This window comes from Hyla sarda, chromosome 7 (genome assembly GCF_029499605.1).
Source record: "Hyla sarda isolate aHylSar1 chromosome 7, aHylSar1.hap1, whole genome shotgun sequence".
Lineage (NCBI taxonomy): Eukaryota > Metazoa > Chordata > Amphibia > Anura > Hylidae > Hyla > Hyla sarda.
Genome location: NC_079195.1, coordinates 169,801,413 through 169,819,648, shown reverse-complemented (window position 1 = coordinate 169,819,648; position 18,236 = coordinate 169,801,413). Strand labels below are relative to the sequence as shown.

The 18,236-nt window shown below is 41.6% G+C and overlaps 1 protein-coding gene across 1 annotated transcript in view; it reads right to left on the bottom strand.

The window, feature by feature from the left end:
* Positions 1–4,624: 4,624 nt before the first annotated feature.
* The window catches only part of CHUK (component of inhibitor of nuclear factor kappa B kinase complex), a 54,797-nt gene continuing 41,185 nt past the window's right edge, over positions 4,625–18,236 (bottom strand). The window contains exons 14-21 of the mRNA XM_056531257.1: positions 18,173–18,234; positions 17,812–17,921; positions 16,807–16,856; positions 15,213–15,309; positions 14,417–14,564; positions 8,973–9,100; positions 8,744–8,840; positions 4,625–6,892 (exon numbers count right to left, since the gene is read on the bottom strand). Of these exons, the coding sequence (XP_056387232.1) occupies positions 6,863–6,892; positions 8,744–8,840; positions 8,973–9,100; positions 14,417–14,564; positions 15,213–15,309; positions 16,807–16,856; positions 17,812–17,921; positions 18,173–18,234 (722 nt within the window). The 3' untranslated portion in view covers positions 4,625–6,862. The remainder of the gene's footprint in view (positions 6,893–8,743; positions 8,841–8,972; positions 9,101–14,416; positions 14,565–15,212; positions 15,310–16,806; positions 16,857–17,811; positions 17,922–18,172; positions 18,235–18,236) is intronic.

The following is an 18,236-nucleotide window of genomic DNA, read 5'->3' as shown; positions in this document are numbered from 1 at the left end:
TTTGTTCACAAGCACTTCTTTGTGGCCTGTTACGTTGCATCTTCCTCCCATCAGTTATATACAATACTTTTTTGATCAGTAACATATGAACAATACCCCATAATCAATACAAAGGCAGGTAAGAGTTATTCTTGTACCAGCCTACAACAATGCACAGGTCTTAATTACAGTGGTCCCTCAACATACGATGGTAATCCATTCCAAACGGACCATCGATTGTTGAAACCATCGCATGTTGAGGGATCCGTGCAATGTAAAGTATAGGACAGTGGTCTACAACCTGCGGACCTCCAGATGTTGCAAAACTACAACACCCAGCATGCCCGGACAGCCAACGCAGGTTGAAGACCACTAGTATAGGAAGTTGTACTCACTTGTCCCCGCCGCTCTTTTTTGTGAACTGGGTATTTCCTGTTGGAGTTCGGTCTCAAACTACATAACCCATACTTCCTTGTTTGAAAGTGTAAGGTCACTTTCCTTCCTCCTACACATCAGGCAGTCGAATTGAAACATAAATGAGCCCCATTCCATTCAAAAGGCCAGTGTTTTCTAACCAGGGTGCCTACAGGTGTTACAAAATTATCTCTCTCCCACCCAGTGGTCGCTCCACCCATTGAAACAGAACAGGCTCCCTTTGCACACCTGACTAGTGATGTCATGTCTCGATGCACTGCAACCTGGTAAAACCAGAGACCTGAGTAATTTTGTATGGTGTTAAAAATAAATATTGGGGCAAAAAAAATCACAGAAGAATTGAGAGACCACCATCACACACAGGTACAGACACTATATTATGAATTACACTAACTTTACAGCTCCTGTAGCATAGCCAAATAAAAAAAAAATCCTGGATTACCCCTCTAAAGGGGTATCTCCTGGAAAAGGCTAGGGAATAAGATGTCTGATGGTGGGGGGTCGCCATTGGGAGAGGCACCACAGTCGTCCAATGCACATAAAGAACTCAGTTCTGTGCTGGATGATGGGCGATCACAGCTGTCATGCCCCCTCTGTTCATGGCTATGTAAGGTGTATGTTTATCTACTAGCCATCACACCCCCTCCCATAGACATGAATAGAGGTGGCATGGCATGAAGTCAAAAACACGGAAGCTCCAGGTTCAGTGTTCATAACACAGTGGCGCCGACCCGGAGATCTTGTGGGGGTCAGTTCAGGTCATTTAACATGTGGTCATACCGAGACTTACATTTGAATTGGGAGACTGTAAACTCAGCATCAGGGTTCTTTGAGGAGAGTTTCCTGATTTGTTCACCTGCAAATTTACAGCATCCATGCAACAGGAGAGGAAACACCTGCGTTTCTATCAAGACTTTCCTAATTTGTGAGATGGACTTTACCCTCATCCTATGCCAGCGGTCATTTTTTTAAAATTCCAAATGCTATGGAAAAAATGCTTTATTGAGTTATTCATTTGAATATTTTTTCAATGCGTAAGATTTAGTGTATTAGGGTCTATCCTGCGCATATTTAAAGCTGTGTTCACTCGTACATTTATGCCCTGCATCTGCTTCCAGTCTATGAAGCACGCTAAGGAGCTGCTTCAATGGTGAGGGTGATGTCTGGCATTAAATCTTTAGACACCGCAATCAAAGTTAACTGCAGCATCTACAAAGGAAAAAATACGATCCTGGCAATGTCCCATACGGGGTCCCGACTTTGCACGGCAAATTCGCATGTCGTCAACCTCATTGATACACCCCCTCCATACAGCTCTATGGGAGAGGCGGGGATGCACAAACGCATTGAAACCACATGGTTAATGGCATAAACATAAAAAATACCAAAGTCCAGAATTGCGTATTTTTGGTCACTTCATAAATTTTTTTCAAAAAACAATAAAAAAAAAGTCCCATCAAAACAAAAAAATAGTACAGAGAAAAACTACAGATCACAGGGCAAAAAATAAGCCCTTATATATCCATGTATAGGGGAAAATAAGAGAATTATAGGGGTTAGAAGAGAACAAATTTAAGAATACTAATTTTTGCACTGCGTAAATAAACAAAATTTTGGAACAGGGACAAGATAAGCACCAGAGTAAGCCTTGAGCATTTTTATTTTTTTTAGATCTCATTACAGCTGAAGGTTTAACGTTTACCTGAGAGCTGCAAAAGACTAGATAAACCATCACCCCCTGCAATTGTTTCATGTGTGAGCTGCAGGACAGGCTGCCTTGAGAGATCTGAGCAGGTCACATGGTTAGAGAAGCAGTGATGAGAGGTGTGTGCGGCCTCTGTCAATTAGGAACAACATATAATCTTCTACATAGGGACAGCGTGGAGGTGATACACCTTTCTATATATGCCTCAGGTGACTGTTACAGCCCTAGATAGCTGCAGATAACAATGGACCCAGTACTGCAGTTGAGGTAGTGCTACTGCGTGAGAAAGTTCATGTGTACCATAGGTCTTGAATAAGAAAAAAGCACGGAGACCTGCGGGCAACGGACCGTGTCACGTGTTAGTGCTTCTTCAGGCCCTATTTTATTATAGGGCCTGAAGAAGCACTAAGGCGTGACACGGTCCATTGCCCGCAGGTCTGCGCAGATGTCCGCTCTCCCCACCTGTACACATGGATGTTATGTGATCTCCAATAAAGGTCATCTTCTGCAGAATTACGGTCAGTGCTTTTTTCTTATTCAAGACCTATGGTACAATTAGGGACAACCACACAGTGCACACTAAAATGCTCGGCTCTCTGAGGAGGAAGAGAAGGCAGTGTGACATTACAAAGTGATGTGTTGGGCCCAGCAAACTGGTGCCCCACAGTCATCATAAAAACTACTGGACTTCCTGCCTAGATGAATATTGGAGAGAAACAGTGTATGTTCTATGTTGCAAAGATTACACTTATAAATTGCAATGTTAGATAATTTTAACATGTGCAGCTATATAAAAGTAATTTCATTTGGCTGGAGTTCTCCTTTAAAGCATACCAGTCAGATCCAACAACATTTTTTAAAAATTATATATCACTCAGTACCTAATCCTGACCATGTATATCTATTTTTTATGTATCCATCACCTTTATTTTTTTTATTACACTATTAATTTAGCTCACTAGTTTGAATTCCTCTTAAAGGGAGGGGGCGTGGCCTCACTGTGCAGGTCTCCGCCCCCTCCCTCAGTATGCTGTCTGCTCACATCTCCCCTAGCATTAGCAAAACTACAACTCCCAGCTTGTCCTCACTGACAGTAGCGGGACACAAGCTAACAGTGGGAGGATTTTTCCTCCAGGAGAGAGCCCTGCACTCACAGCTGTCAATCAAGGAAGTGTGTGCTTACTTTCTTTGTTCTCTCATTTGTTAAAAAAAAAAAAAAAAAAAAAAAAAAAAAAAAAAGTTTATATTTATAAAGCCTCTAAAAAACAAAAACAAAGTGGTTTATATTTATCAATCTGTCTGAAACCATAACAACCAATCACAGCTCAGCGTACATTGTATCAGGGCTTGTTTAGATATGAAAGCTGAGCTGTGATTGGTTGCTTTGGGCAAAACAAAGAGTTTGGGTTTCAGGAAGATTGATAAATCTGGACCAATGTGTCTGCCACTAGGTTATGCAAACCCAGCATAACAAATCTGACAGGTTCCCATTAAGAGGGTATTCCCACCACATTATGTTGTTACATATCACTAGGACATACGGTATCATACATTAAGATCAGAGGAGAGGGGCATGTGTTGCTATTACTCTGTAAAACAGCTTGAAGCAAGTGAAAATCTTTGAAAACACTTCGTTATAGGGATCTAGGGTCATAAAAAAAAATCTATGCACAGTATAAAGATATAAGATTAATCAGCAGAAAATGTTGAACCCGTAAAAAAAAAAAGTAAAACTAAAATAAAAAGGTAAGCATGCACATCCACTTTAAGGTGGGGTCTCATCCCATTATAGAAAAATCCTCTGCTGATGTTACTATTACTCCACCCTCCATTCTGAACTATTAAAGGATTTAACACTGTAATTTGGTGGAAGAAGTAGCTCTTCAGTCTGTAAATAGTGTGCAGGTTGCAACCTGCATTGTAAAACTGCAAGGAGATGGTGTGTGGGGTTCAATGTTTGACACCCTATTTTGAAAGGGTTATCAGTGTGCAGCAAAAGCACAACTAAGCCAACGGGGAAAATAAAAAATCTATTAAAAAACTTCAAAAGCCACATAAACTTTCTATTCATGTATCAATAACAAGGGGGCATCCTCTACGTCTAGAGGAAATAAGGTTTCTACTCCAGCACAGACGCGGGTTCTTTACTGTAAGAGCAGTGAGACTGTGGAATTCTCTCCCGGAGGAAGTGGTCATGGGGAACTCTGTAATAGAGTTCAAAAAGGGGTCTGGGTGCATTTTTGGAGAGTAATAACATTGCTGGTTATGGATTCTAGATTTATAGGGACAGAACATTGATCCAGGGATTTATTCTGACTGCCATATTTGGAGTCGGGAAGGAATTTTTACCTCTAGTATGAGGGTTTTTTGCCTTCCTCTGGTTCACTCAACTCAACTCAATAGGGACTTATTAGGGTTATAGGTTGAACTTGATGGACTCTGGTCTTTTTTCAACCTTATGAACTATGTTACTATGTAGAGGTTTTAACACTTAAAAGACTGATCTCAAGAATAGTAATTTATTAGAGGCTACACAGACAAATACTCCACAAAACATATCTTTCCACATGTCGTGAACTTGATTGAAATAACTAAACATGGATGATTATAATCATGAATAAATAAAGCAGAACAGAAACTATAAAATTAAGGATAAAACATAAGAGCACAAATGACAGAGGTATTTAAAAATAACCATTTCATAAATTTTTGGCTTGTGAGGCTATGAGCTAATCTTTGCAATTTCAAGTTTGAGTTTTTTTTTTTTTTTGATCAATTTAATTTTATGTTTGATAGGTGACATGGTGTACAAGCCATAAATTAATATATGTGTACACAAAGAACTATTTTTACTACAGAGTTCAATAGTTTAAAACAAAAACAAAAAATGTGTTGGTCATTTTTTTCCCGTTTTTAATTATATAATAGATGTTTTTGGAAAGTTTTGTGGTCCAATAAGCCTAATGTGCACATCGCTCATCTCTAGTAACTATGAAGCTAAGTTACAGTGATTCAATTTGTCACAAACTTCTCAGCTCGGTAGTTGCTGACTTTATCCTGCATAAATGAGTTCAGCTTTCAGGTGCTCTGGTGGGCTGGAAAAGGTGGATACAGTCCTAGGAGAGAATCTCCAGCCCACAGGAGCACCTGAAAGCTGAACTCATTTATGAAGGCTAAAGTCATTAACTGTCGAGCTGAGAAGTTCGTGATGAATCGAATCACTGTAACTTCGTTCATCTCTAATAGTTACATGCCAGAAGTTATAATCGGTGGGCATTCAAGTGCTAAGAATAATTGTAAAAATGTGTTCCATTAAAGACTATGTAATCTTAAGGGACAGAAGAACTGAGCTGGGCACTGTGCCTTTTTTTTTACTTATCACCCCGTTTCTCTTCAGTGAACCGACTGAGGTCTAAAGAGCCAGGAAAAGTCCATAAAGTCTGTACATTGCTTCTTTCCCTTTTAAGGAGGGCTGAGCACAGCTTATCAAAAATAGATGGGCACAACGCTCAGATAAATGCTTCTGGCTGTTCATTTGAATGATCCAATGGGGTTTCCGTACATATCATCAAAACATCTGACATGTCAAAAATGTTATGAAAAACCATTAATTTCTCTTAAAAATTCTTTCGATCTCTTTACAACACCACGTAATTCCAACACACTTTGCATTTTGATGTTTTTCCCTTTTCCTTAACCAAAATATTTTCCTTTTTTTCCCCCCTCATCTTAAAGGGGTATTCCGCCCCCAGACCGCGGGGGCCCCGCTGCTGGGGACCCCCGGGATCTACCATGCAGCACCCACCTTTAGCGGCTTCTGGAACTGCTGGAGGTCCTCAGGCTGAGTCCATCTCGACCACGAGGACGGAGCATAGTGACGTCACGGCTCCGCCCCGTGTGACATCATGCTCCGCCCCTCAATGCAAGTCTATTGGAGGGGCGTGACAGCTGTCACACCCCCTCCCATAGGCTTGCATTGAGGAGGCAGAGAGTGACGTCACATGGGGCGGAGCCGTGACGTCACCCTGCTCCGTCCCCGTGATCGCCAGTAATCAGACCCGGAGCGAACACGCTCCAGGGACTGATTCTAACGGGGTGCGGCGTGGAAGATCACAGGGGTCCCCAGCGGCGGGACCCCCGCGATCAGGCATCTTATCCCCTATCCTTTGGATAGGGGATAAGATGTCTTAGCGCCGGAGTACCCCTTTAAGATCTATGGCTTGCTTTTTCAATATAAAGAGGAGTGAAAAAAGTGCAAAGTGTAATCTATGCCATAATATTGAAATGAAGATACATTCAAAAATGTAAGCTTTTTCCTTGAGAGATAAGGGGAAATAATTTAAGTGAAAAATCATATAAACATTCACATGAGGAGAAAGGAAAATGTGTACAAGCAGAATTTTAGGAGTTTAATGTACATAGCCTGCTGACTTTGGTTTCCTCTCAGAGGAAATATGAATATTGCATTTATAAGCAATGTTCCATAAAATTGAAATATTATAAACCGGAGTTACATCTTGCAACTAAAATCTCACTTCTAAAAAAATAAAATGATGGAACTAATGTGCAAATTATGAGTGTTTCTCTTTTTCTATCATACAATGAACATATGTACTGTGGTAGGTAGAGAACATCGGGAAGGAAGGCACTGTTGATAAACCGTTTTGGGGAAATGTGTAGGCCCAGGTTTTGAGGGGATCGGGGGCGGAGGGACAATGTTAAGTCTTTGACTTGTGACATTCATTACTGCTGTAACCAGCTCCAGTCCATGCTCTGAAACAGAGGAGAAAATAATATATATTTAAAAAATAGCATAAAACAGCATCCAGCTCTCACAGAAAGGAAAATGGTTTCTGAATGGACTTTTAAATATTTACCAAAAACAGGAAAGATTACATAAATCATATTTATGGCAATTCATATTTTTATTAATAATGCTACCATTATCCATGAAAGCATTAGGCTAGGTTTGCACACAGGTTTTTTTCTGGTGGGGGTAATAGAAAAGGAAAAAAAAGGAATAGAAAATATAAAAGGATAAAATATAAACTTTGGCCAGAAACATCTGGATAGGGGATAAGATGTCTGATGGCGGAGGACCCGCCGCTGGGTCGACACCCCCCCTCCCATAGACATGAATTGTGGGGGTGTAGCGTGACATCCCAGCCTAGGCTTATGATAACAACCTGCAGGACTGAGCAGAGTAATGCAACAGCTTAGCAGGTTCTTATCAAAAGCAAAAGGAATGTGTGCCTCTTCAAAACCATACTATGTCCATAGAGAAGGGGCACTACATTTTGAAAAAATTATCTTTTGGTCAGTCCCACATAAATTAATGAGCCATGTGGATGTAGCCCAACGTCGGGGACATACAGTTTCAGAGCAGGAGAATGACCCCGTTTTGTCTACTGGATTGAGCACCTTCATATAGTAGGGGAAGCCTGTGACACCATTTTCAGGATGTGCATGTGTGCTCTCTCAATGTCTCCTCTATAGTACTATGACTGTGATATGTAGTTATACATGGGAAGTATAAAGTGTGTGCCAGCTGACCACTATAAGACTGTAATCTAACATCATATTACGGTATAACGAGGGCAGGAGCCTGATATATAGCAACATCACACTAATACACTAATGCGGTTTTAATCAACCTGTGGCTGCTCAGATTTTACAAAACAACAATTCCCATCAGGGACAACCACAGGTTGGGGAGCACTGCTCTGATGTATAGCATTAATTGTTACCATAGCAACAGCCTGTGTTTGTGCGGTGATATTTATCAAATCACTGAACAGCCATAACAATAAAACCACTGACTATTGAAACGGGGGGGCTCTCTACCTTGCTCTATGCTAGAAGCTGTAATGGTGCTCCTTCAAAAGCTGGGTAAATATCCGCTGCATGCGGGCTCCTATAGACCAATCGCTCTGCTGTGTGTGGATGTGAAACTGCTGGCTCAGGCAATCGCAAATAGATTGGCTAAGGTGGTTTTATTGGTAGTTCACGAAGACCAAACTCGTTTTATGTCTAGTAAGTTTATGGTGGACAACATTCGCAGGGTCTTTCTTAATTTACAGATGACCCAGGAGGGTGCTGGGGCTAGATCCATCTTTTCACTTGACACTGCCAAGGCATTGAGTGGAATTACTTATGGAGTGTATGGGATTTGGACCTAGATTCCTGTCCTATATTGAACTGCTTTATCAGAATCCCACAGCCCGAATTAGAGTAAACCGTGAGCTCTCAGAACCATTTTAGTTGTGCAGGGGTACACGGCCGGGATGTCCTCCGTTGTTGCTGCTCTTTGTACTAGCCACTGAACCTTTAGCTTGCTTCATATAGTCAAAGGATATTGCAGAATTCGGGTATGATAGTATTGGGGAGTGTGTAGTGCTCTATGCAGACGAGATCTTGCTGTTTCTGCGGGTTGCTGCATGGTCCCTGGCCCCTGTTATGCGGTTAATTGATTTTGGTTCCTTCTGTGGTTTACTAATTAACTGGGACAAGTCGGTGTTTATGCCCCTAGAACCATTGCTTCCTCTCTCTCAGATTACAGAATCCCATATAAGATAAAAGGGGAGAAAACATGCATGCTACATACACATGTACAAACAAACTTACAACTAAGCTTTCATGTTCCATTGTGCTTTCCATAATCAATGTGCTAAGTTGCTTCTGATAAAACAAGTTTTCATCGATGGCACGTTTAAAGGTGTCTCTAAAAAAAAAAAAAGACAACAGTTCAATGTAATAGTTTTGGAAATAGTTAGTTTGAAAAGACTTTCAATTCAATGTGTATGGTAAAAGAATATTAAGTGCAACATATGATATGATATATAATGCATTATACTTCTTGTCTTTTGGGATCAGCATAGATGAAAGAGCCTGTGGGGAATTCGGGTCTGACCAGCCTGATGTACGAGGAATACTAGGTGTTTCTAAGCTAGAAGGTCCGAGAGCACGTGCAGAACTCTGAGTCTAAAATGGAAAAAAATTATTGAGTAATTTATTTACCAAACAGAATACAAACTATTACATAGGTAATATAATATATGTATAACACATAGAATATACATAAGGGCCCTGTATAGTGTCCCACAAAATCAAAATGGAGCTTTCAGAAACTGGTTTCAAAAGAAGTTGTTCATCCTGCCATGGGTACAGAGTAGTACCCAAGCTTCAAAGAAATGTCAAAGTGGCACTCTAGCAAACCGTTGCAAAAACGCAAAATCTATTCACCTATCAAGTCAGAACAAAAATATTGCAACATTTAGATGGGGCAGACACCCTGAGGGGAATTTATCATTGTATATTAGAGCTTTTTTTGGTGTATTTTTAATGCAAAAATTTGCGGAAGAGTTTTTTTGTGCATTTTTTTCTGCTATATCTGATAGAATTTTTCATAGCCATGTCTACGGTTAAGTTTACCATAGAGCACTTTCTACTGTAGAATTGAATGTAACTGTTTTTTTTTGTTACGCATAAAAAAAATGCGCAAAAGCACTTTTCTTGAGCAAATATACACCACCTCGGAGGACACGTACCAAAGTGTCTATTTTGGGACAGTAAGGACTGCTACTCCCATCATGGACAGACTCTGCCCATGATGGGAGTTGAAGTCCAGGGGCTGAGGTGCACATCGCACCGGGCCATTATCCAGAGACCCGCTGCGATCCGCATTTGTTAACTGTAACAGCCGGCGGCACATGCGGCTACACTGCGCTGCCCGCCGGCTCCTATATACACTGTCATAATTCATAATCCCCGCCGCCAGAATACGGGAGAGCTCTAATTGGTGAAAAGCTATTAACCAATCAGAGCTCCCGTCTCCCGGCAGGTATTATGAATTATAAGAACTGTATATAGGAGCCGGCAGACAGTGCAGTGTAGCCACGTGCCGCCGGCTTGTATAGTTAATAAGTGTGGATCACAGTGGATCTCCACAGAATGATCTGCTGCGATCTGTCCCTCTTCCCTTGGACTACTGCTCCTATCATGTGACAGAGTCTGTCCCATGATGGGAGTAGTTGCAGTATCGCGGCGTTGCTGAGGGATGGCACTTGCACATCCCCCAGCTGCGGGACTTTATAGGACTACTACTCCCATCATGGACAGACTCTGCCCTTGATGGGAGTTGTAGTCAGGGGGCTGAGGTGCAGATCACACCGAGTCATTCTGAGGAGACTCACTGCGATCCGCTCCTGTATACACTGTCATAATTCCTAATCCCCGCCTACGGGAGCTCTGATTAGTCAATAGCTATTCACCGATCAGAGCTCCTGTGTTCTGGCAGCAGGGATTATGTATTATGACAGTGTATGTAGACGCATGTACAGCCCGTTTATATAGTTAATAAATGTGGATCGCAGCGGATCTCAAGAGAATTATCTGCTGCTATCCGCATTTAAGTTAACAAGCCGGCGGTACATGCGGCTACATCGCGCTGCCTGCTGGCTTCTATTAACGCTGTCATAATTCATAATCCCTGCCGCCAGAACACTGGAGCTCTGATTGGTCAATAGCTATTCACCAATCAGAGCTCCCGTTGGCGGGGATTATGAATTATGACAGTGTATACAAGAGCCGGCGGCAGCGCGATGTAGCCACATGTACCGCCGGCTTGTTAAATTAAACGCGGATCGCAGCGGGTCTCTGCAGAATGACTGAGCAATCTGCACCTCAGCCCCTGGACTACAATTCCCATCATGGGCAGAGTCTGTCCATGATGGGAGAAGTAGTTCTAAAAGTCCCGCAGCCGGGGTATGTGCAAGTGCCATCCTTCAGCAGCGCACCGGTACTGCAACTACTCACATCATGGGACAGACTCTGTCCCATGATAGGATTAGTAGTCCAAGGGCAGAAGGACAGATCTATGTTCACATTATGCATTTTCCATAATGGGAACAGAGCAGTGTGTTCCCAAACAGGGAGACTCCAGCTGTTGCTTAACTACAGCCCCCCATGATGGGAGTTGTAGTTTAGCAACAATTGGAGGCTCTCTGTTTAGGAACACGCTGCATTATGTGCGCTCTTCCCAGGGGAGAGCGCTAAAAAAGTGCTAACCCATATTTCTTGTTTTTCTTTTCTTCTCATTTCAGATACGTGAATGCAGAGAACTACGTCAGATTCGGTGGACTGCGAAGATGACCAGCATTTTTTAATTTCAATAAAATGGTTAACGAGGGCTGTGGGGGAGTTTTTTTTTTTTATAAATCTTTTTTTCAATATGTCATGTTTTTTATAATTGAATTTTCAGGGTTAGCAGTGGAATCTGTCTTATAGACTGAATCCATTACTAAGCCGCGGCTTAGCGTTAGCCCCAAAATAAGCTAGCGCTAACCTCCAATTATTACCCCGGTACCCACCGCCACAGGGGTGTCGGGAAGAGCCAGAGCCAACAGGCCCGGAGTGTATAAAATAACGCTCCTGAGCCTAGGTGGTAACAGGCTGGTGTTATTTAGGCTGGGAAGGGCCAGTAACAATGGTCCTCACCCACCTTGCTAACATCAGGCTGTTGCTGCTTGGTTGGTATCTGGCTGATACTGAAAAGAGGGGGAACCCTATGTGTTTTTTTGTTTTTTTTTTATAAATTAAAAAAAAAAAAAAAAAAAAAAACGTGTGTGGTTCCCTCATTTTTTCAGTATCAGCCAGATACCAACCAAGCAGCAACAGCCTGACGTTACCAGGGTGAGCGAGGACCATTGTTACTGGCCCTCCCCAGCCTAAATAACACCAGCCTGTTACTGCCTAGGCCCAGGAGCGCCATTTTTGACAATCCGGGCCTTTGGTACCAGCTCTTCCCGGAACCCCTGTGGTACCGGCGTAATAATTGGAGGTTAGTGCTAGCTGTTTTTGGGGCTAACTAAGCCCCAGCTTAGTAATGGATTCTGTCTACAAGACGCCTTCCACTACTAAGCCTGAAAATTCAATTATAAAAAAACACAACACATTGAAAACATTTTTTTTATTTAAAAAAAAACACTCCCCCACAGCCCTCGTTAACCCTTCTATTGACATTTAAAAAAACAAAAAACAAAACACTGTTCATCAAAGCAATCCACCAAATCTGACATACTGCTCCGCATTCACGTATCTAAATTTCGAAGAAAAAAAAACAGCAAACACGCAAGAAAAACTGACAAAACACAGGAAAAAGATGGGACAGTTTTTCTAGCATTTTTGCTGATGGACAAAAAACCTCAATGGAATCCTGGCCTCAAAGCAATAGAACAAAATCCCTACGTCCACTTTTCCTGTGAGGTAGAGAAGGAGTGCACGGTAGAGCGAGGGGGCTGGGGCGTTTCTATATTTGCACAAGATTTATCATGGACGTACACAACCTTTGTAAATTTTGAGCAAGAGTGTAAATTGGACAAGCAGTGTAAAGGGGGTAGATCTGTGTCTACAATAGACAAATAATGATAAATCTCCCCCCCTGTCTCTATTGTGCGCTGGAGTGCAATGCTACTGAAGGTTACAGTGCTAGGACTCTGCATCTACTGAACAGATTTAAGAAAGTGATACCGCTTTGTAAAGCAGTTCCCCTACACTATAACCCAGTATAATGGGTTTAGTGCAGGTGAACAGGGTGACAGATTCTCTTTAATAGTTTGCAGTATGAAGGGATCCAATATGTGTAAGAGATGCAGGCTCCCTTAACCCACACTTCATTGGTTGATAGCTTTCTACCTTTATGCTATATTCCAATGACACTATATTCAAAAAAAGGGAACACAAGGCCTCTGTTCTTGGTTTGATGATTGGTTGTAGAACCTTTGGTTAAACACCAACCTATCAAACTTCTTCCTTATCTTGTGGATGGGTTTTGAATATAAGAAAATTCCTATGAGTATTTTATTCAGCTGACAATTGTTTATTCTACTACTCTGTCCAAAATATACATTTGGGTGGGCAAATTTTGACATGTGGAAAACAAGTAAATATCAGAATCATCTTCCTTTTAGAATGTTTCATAGTGTCAGGTTTCAACGTAAACAATGATTTTAAAGGCTCTATAAAAAGGGCTTATTATTAGCTTATTTATTTATAGCTTTCTACAGTTTACATTCATTTACACTCTCATCTGTCTTTTTAGTCATTTTTTTATTTTTATTTTTCTCTTTTATTCTTGGCCAAAGATTATTCTGCCATTCAATTATTCTATTTTCTGACCCAGAAAAGATATACTTAAGACACGTACGCTAAAGTTGTCTACCATACATTGTTATACATACCGTATATACTCAAGTATAAGCAGAGTTTTTCAGCACGATTATTCGAATGGCTTCAGTGGTCTTCAACCTGCGTACCTCCAGATGTTGCAAAACTAAAACTCCCAGTGTTCCCGGACAGCCATCGGCTGTCCGGGCATGCTGGGAGTTGTAGTTTTGAAAACTTCTGGAGGTCTGCAGGTTGAAGACCACTGCAGCCTTCGTCATCATCTAGACCCCTTTAGTTTTCTGCTCCCCTCCCCTCGGTGGGAAGGAAGGGTGAGCTGGTCCGGGCCATCTATGCTGCAGGGACCGTCCGGTAGGGAGGGTTAGTTGTTCTGGGCTGTCCATTTTCACCGGGGGTCCCGGCCCCGAACTAGTGATGTTGCCTTGACGACGACGCACCGGGATGTCCGTGCGCAGCAGACGTACCTGCGCATGAATGTCCCTGTGCGTCGTCGTCAAGGCAACATCACTAGTCCTGGCCCGGAGCGGAGAAGAGGGCCTCCCGGTGAAAATGGACAGCCCGGAATGACTAACCCTCCCCAACGGACGGTCCCTACAGCATAGATGGCCCGGACCAGATCACCCTTCCTTCCCACCGAGGGGAGTAGAAAACTAAAGCGGGGTCTCAATGATGACGAAGGACACAGTGGTCTTCAACCTGCGGACCTCCAGATGTTTCAAAACTACAACTCCCAGCATACAGGGAGTTCTAGTTTTGCAACATCTGGAGGTCCGCAGGTTGAAGACCACTGAAAGGGATTGACAGGCGGTGAGGATGAAGGGGGGGAAAGAAGACGGGGGTCTGGATGATGACGGGGGGGGGGGGGGGGGATGATGTATTTCCCACCCTAGGCTTATAGTCGAGTCAATAACTTTTCCTGTTTTTTTGGGGGTGAAATTAGGGGCCTAGTCTTATATTTGGGTCGGCTTATACTCGAGTATATACGGTACAAAAGAAAAAAATCATCATGAAATGTACTGCCAAAAGGCCTCCGTAATATAAGTGCCAAACAGACAAGTGAGATGGTGTACTGAAGGAGTAGCAGAGTGCTTCAATTAAGCCATAAAGCATACTTACACAAGCTATTTTCAGAAGGTGCCAGATCTCTCTCTGCCTTTTGGCCTGCATCTGCATCAGCGAATTGTCTGCTTCCTTTATGTTATTCACGGTCATCTCAATTTGAGGCAGTAAATCAATAATTTTCTGCTTACAGCCTAGAAGTCGACTGCAGAGACAACATATATATGAATCAGATTACACGAAAAATTAGAAACACTGTCTATTCCTACTAACTGCTGGAAGCTTTTTCAAGATTACATGGGGTAATAGTCACACATAACCACTAATAAAGATCACCAAGGAGTCTCCTTAATACCATAATTGTATACCAATTTCATCCCTTGTGACTATGCCTCGTACCTCCTCTGTCCACTTATATTTCATGACCTAATTCAAAGCAGTCAATGTACAATATAAAAGATAAAAACAACAGGATGCGCTCCATAGTGCATTACCTCGAGCTCTAATGGTAACGCTAGGCGTGAACTGCGCTTAAACAAAAGCTTCCTCCTCCAAACACATGGCGAGATGAAAGGGTCTCTGTGACCAGGATAAGGTAAGGGAATTTTATTACCCACAATGCAACGCGTTTCATGGAGAATCCGCTTCCTCAGGCATCAGCCATGGATGAGGAAGCGGATTATCCACGAAATTTATTGCATTGCGGATAATAAAATTCCCTTACCTTATCCTGGTCTCAGCGCCCTTTCATCCCGCCTTGTGTTTGGAGGAGAAAGCTTTTGTTAATGTACAATATAGTACATCATTCTGTGTAATTTTTTAAAATCTTTTAAACTATTTAAATAACTAATACCTTAAATGTCCAAAAAGCTCCTTCAGAACTTTATCCTGGCCCTGCACAGTTAATACAATGGTTTTTACCATCTCTGTACTATCACTGTAGGCTTTATCTGCAAGAAAAAAAAATTACAACTATTATTTTCCAACCTTAAAGTGTACCTTTTAGTTTAACAAACCTCTGACAAGTTACAAGTTTGTATTGGTGGGGTCCAAGTGCTGAGATCTCCAAAGACTGCTAGAATGAAAGGGCAGAAGTGTGCGGCCTGCACACACTGTTCCCTTACTCTGTATAGCTAAAGAAAATGGTATACAGAATTGCTGGAAGTCCCTAAGACGGCCATTGTATTTTGTATACTGCTTGCTTTAGCTTTTTTTTTTTTTAATACATTTTATTCATAAAATGCCATATACAGCATAGGAACAGAAATAATTCAGGGAATATGATAACGTTACATCTCAAAGTAATGAATTGCTTTCATGTTAAAGACATATTGAAAATATTAACATAACAAATGGAGCTAATAGCATGCTGAAATTATCTTGTGGATCTAATCAGTGCTTCTAAGTACTGTAAGTATGCAAGAAGTTATTGTGACATGCACATGTGGGATAAAAGCGCTGTGTAAAGGCATGACAAAATACCCACTCTACCCCTCGTATTTTTTGTAGCCTCAAATATCCTGAGTAGAGATGAGCGAACTTACAGTAAATTTGATTCGTCACAAACTTCTCGGCTCGGCAGTTGATGACTTTTCCTGCATAAATTAGTTCAGCTTTCAGGTGCTCCGGTGGGCTGGAAAAGGTGGATACAGTCCTAGGAGACTCTTTCCTAGGAATGTATCCACCTTTTCCAGCCCACCGGAGCACCTGAAGGCTGAACTAATTTACGCAGGATAAGTCATCAACTGCCGAGCCGAGAAGTTCGTGACGAATCGAATTTACTGTAAGTTCGCTCATCTCTAATCCTGAGTTATGACGTCCCAGTGTCTGTTCCATTCGGTATCCCTAAAAGTATGTGTGTTAGCAGTTTGCCATTACAATATATATATATATACACACAGTATAGATGAAGGGGAGCACCGTGCTCAAGGATTCCAGATCTGTCTGGGTGCTTCAGCTTCAGGAACAGACCAATTCCCAAGTAATATCAAATAGAAAGTAGAAGGGGCACTCCAAAACATCAATAAAGCGTGGGTTTATTCACACATCTGTGCAAAAAGCGACGTTTCGGCTCGACAATAGAGCCTTTCTCAAGGATGCTCGAGAAAGGCTCTATTGTCGAGCCGAAACGTCGCTTTTTGCACAGATGTGTGAATAAACCCACGCTTTGATATTTTGGAGTGCCGCTTCTAATAAATATATATATATATATATATATATATATATATATATATATATATATATATATATATATATATATATATATTTATCTCTATCTATCTATAGTGTGTCGACATGTAAAACATTAGAACAGAAGGAATCTGCCATAAGGGTAGATGTTTAGAGAAACAAAATGGGAGTTTGAAAAGTTTTACAATTGCCTTCCAAATGGCTACTGCGTACGTAGTCTGAGCTTAGCAGTGTAGACTGCAAATGAGATACTGTACCTGGAGTTCGTGGCTTCAATTGCTTGTATAATTCTATAGCCTTTTGTTCTCTGAGAGCAACAGAAAAAGAAACAGTCAGACATGTCTTATATACTTTCGGCAGTATGTTGTGAATAAGGCTGCATTCACATCTCGTTTTGTACATACGGGCACCGGATCCGGCTGGGGGAGGGGCAAACCGGGCGCTCCCGTACCCCAGCCGGATCAGCCCGTGACTCCATCTACTTTAATGAGCCGACCGGAGTCAAAAGGTGACTCCGGTCAGCTAAGTTTTGACCCGTATGCGGTTTCCTGACCGGACCTAAAACCGTAATATACTACGGTTTTAGGTCTGGTCCAAAACCGCATACGGGTCAAAACTGAGCTGACCGGAGTCACCGTTTGACTCCGGTCGGCTCATTAAATTAAATGGAGTCACGGGCTGATCCGGCGCCCGTATGTACAAAACGAGATGTGAATGCAGCCTAAGCGAATGTACATGTTTAGTGCTTTATGCACCCTGGGGGAGATTTATCAAGCTGCCATATAGTAAGATTCTTTTTGTTGTCCATAGCAACCAATCATAGCTTAGCTTTCATTTTACCTGAGCAATATGAGAAATAAAAGCTGAGATGTGATTGGTTGCTACGGCAACAAAGAATCTTACTGTAAGATAGCGAGGTATATATCCCCCAGTGCTGATTTCTATCAATCTAAAATACATTTTAATTTTTTTTTTTTAATAATGTATTGAGGTCTGCCATTTCCTTTCAAGTAATGTCCAGCTAATATCTATCATCAATCATAAATATGCAATGGGTGCTGTCATTGTGCATAGACACTGGGCAGGCTTTTCAGGTTTAGCCATTTGCACAATTCCTCCTGCCAGATCAAACATGTCCTTATTAAATTTCTCACCAGACACACTTGTGCTTACAAAATTATTACCAATGTTGAAGAATGTACACACATTTTTTTGCTACAGGGAGGGTTGAATAAGAACCCCAGGCCAGTTCTGATACTTACAGGTGTTCCATGACATCCCCCTGTCTGCGAGCATAGGGACTTCTCTGCAGTTCTACAATCTCTGTGTGAAGGCCCATTATCTGGTCATCCAGGAAGGAAATTTCTCCAGCCTGTGTGAACATAAGACAAATTATAACAAAAGAACACAGAAATACCAACAGACAACTTTTCTGGTTTAAGTATGTAAAAAAAATAGTAAACATGTATGGACACATGTAAGGCAAAATTCATATGTTGCTGTGCAAGGATGTTCCTAAAATCTAAAAAAGCTATCGGGCACAAACCTAAAGTCAAACTTTTTATATTATTTAAATGTGCATCTTTATCCAATTTTTTTTTTTAATTAACTAAAAGAAAATACCTTTGCACAACCAACTGCTCGATCTTCCATCTCTTTCCAGGCTCTCAACATCTTTTCAGATGCT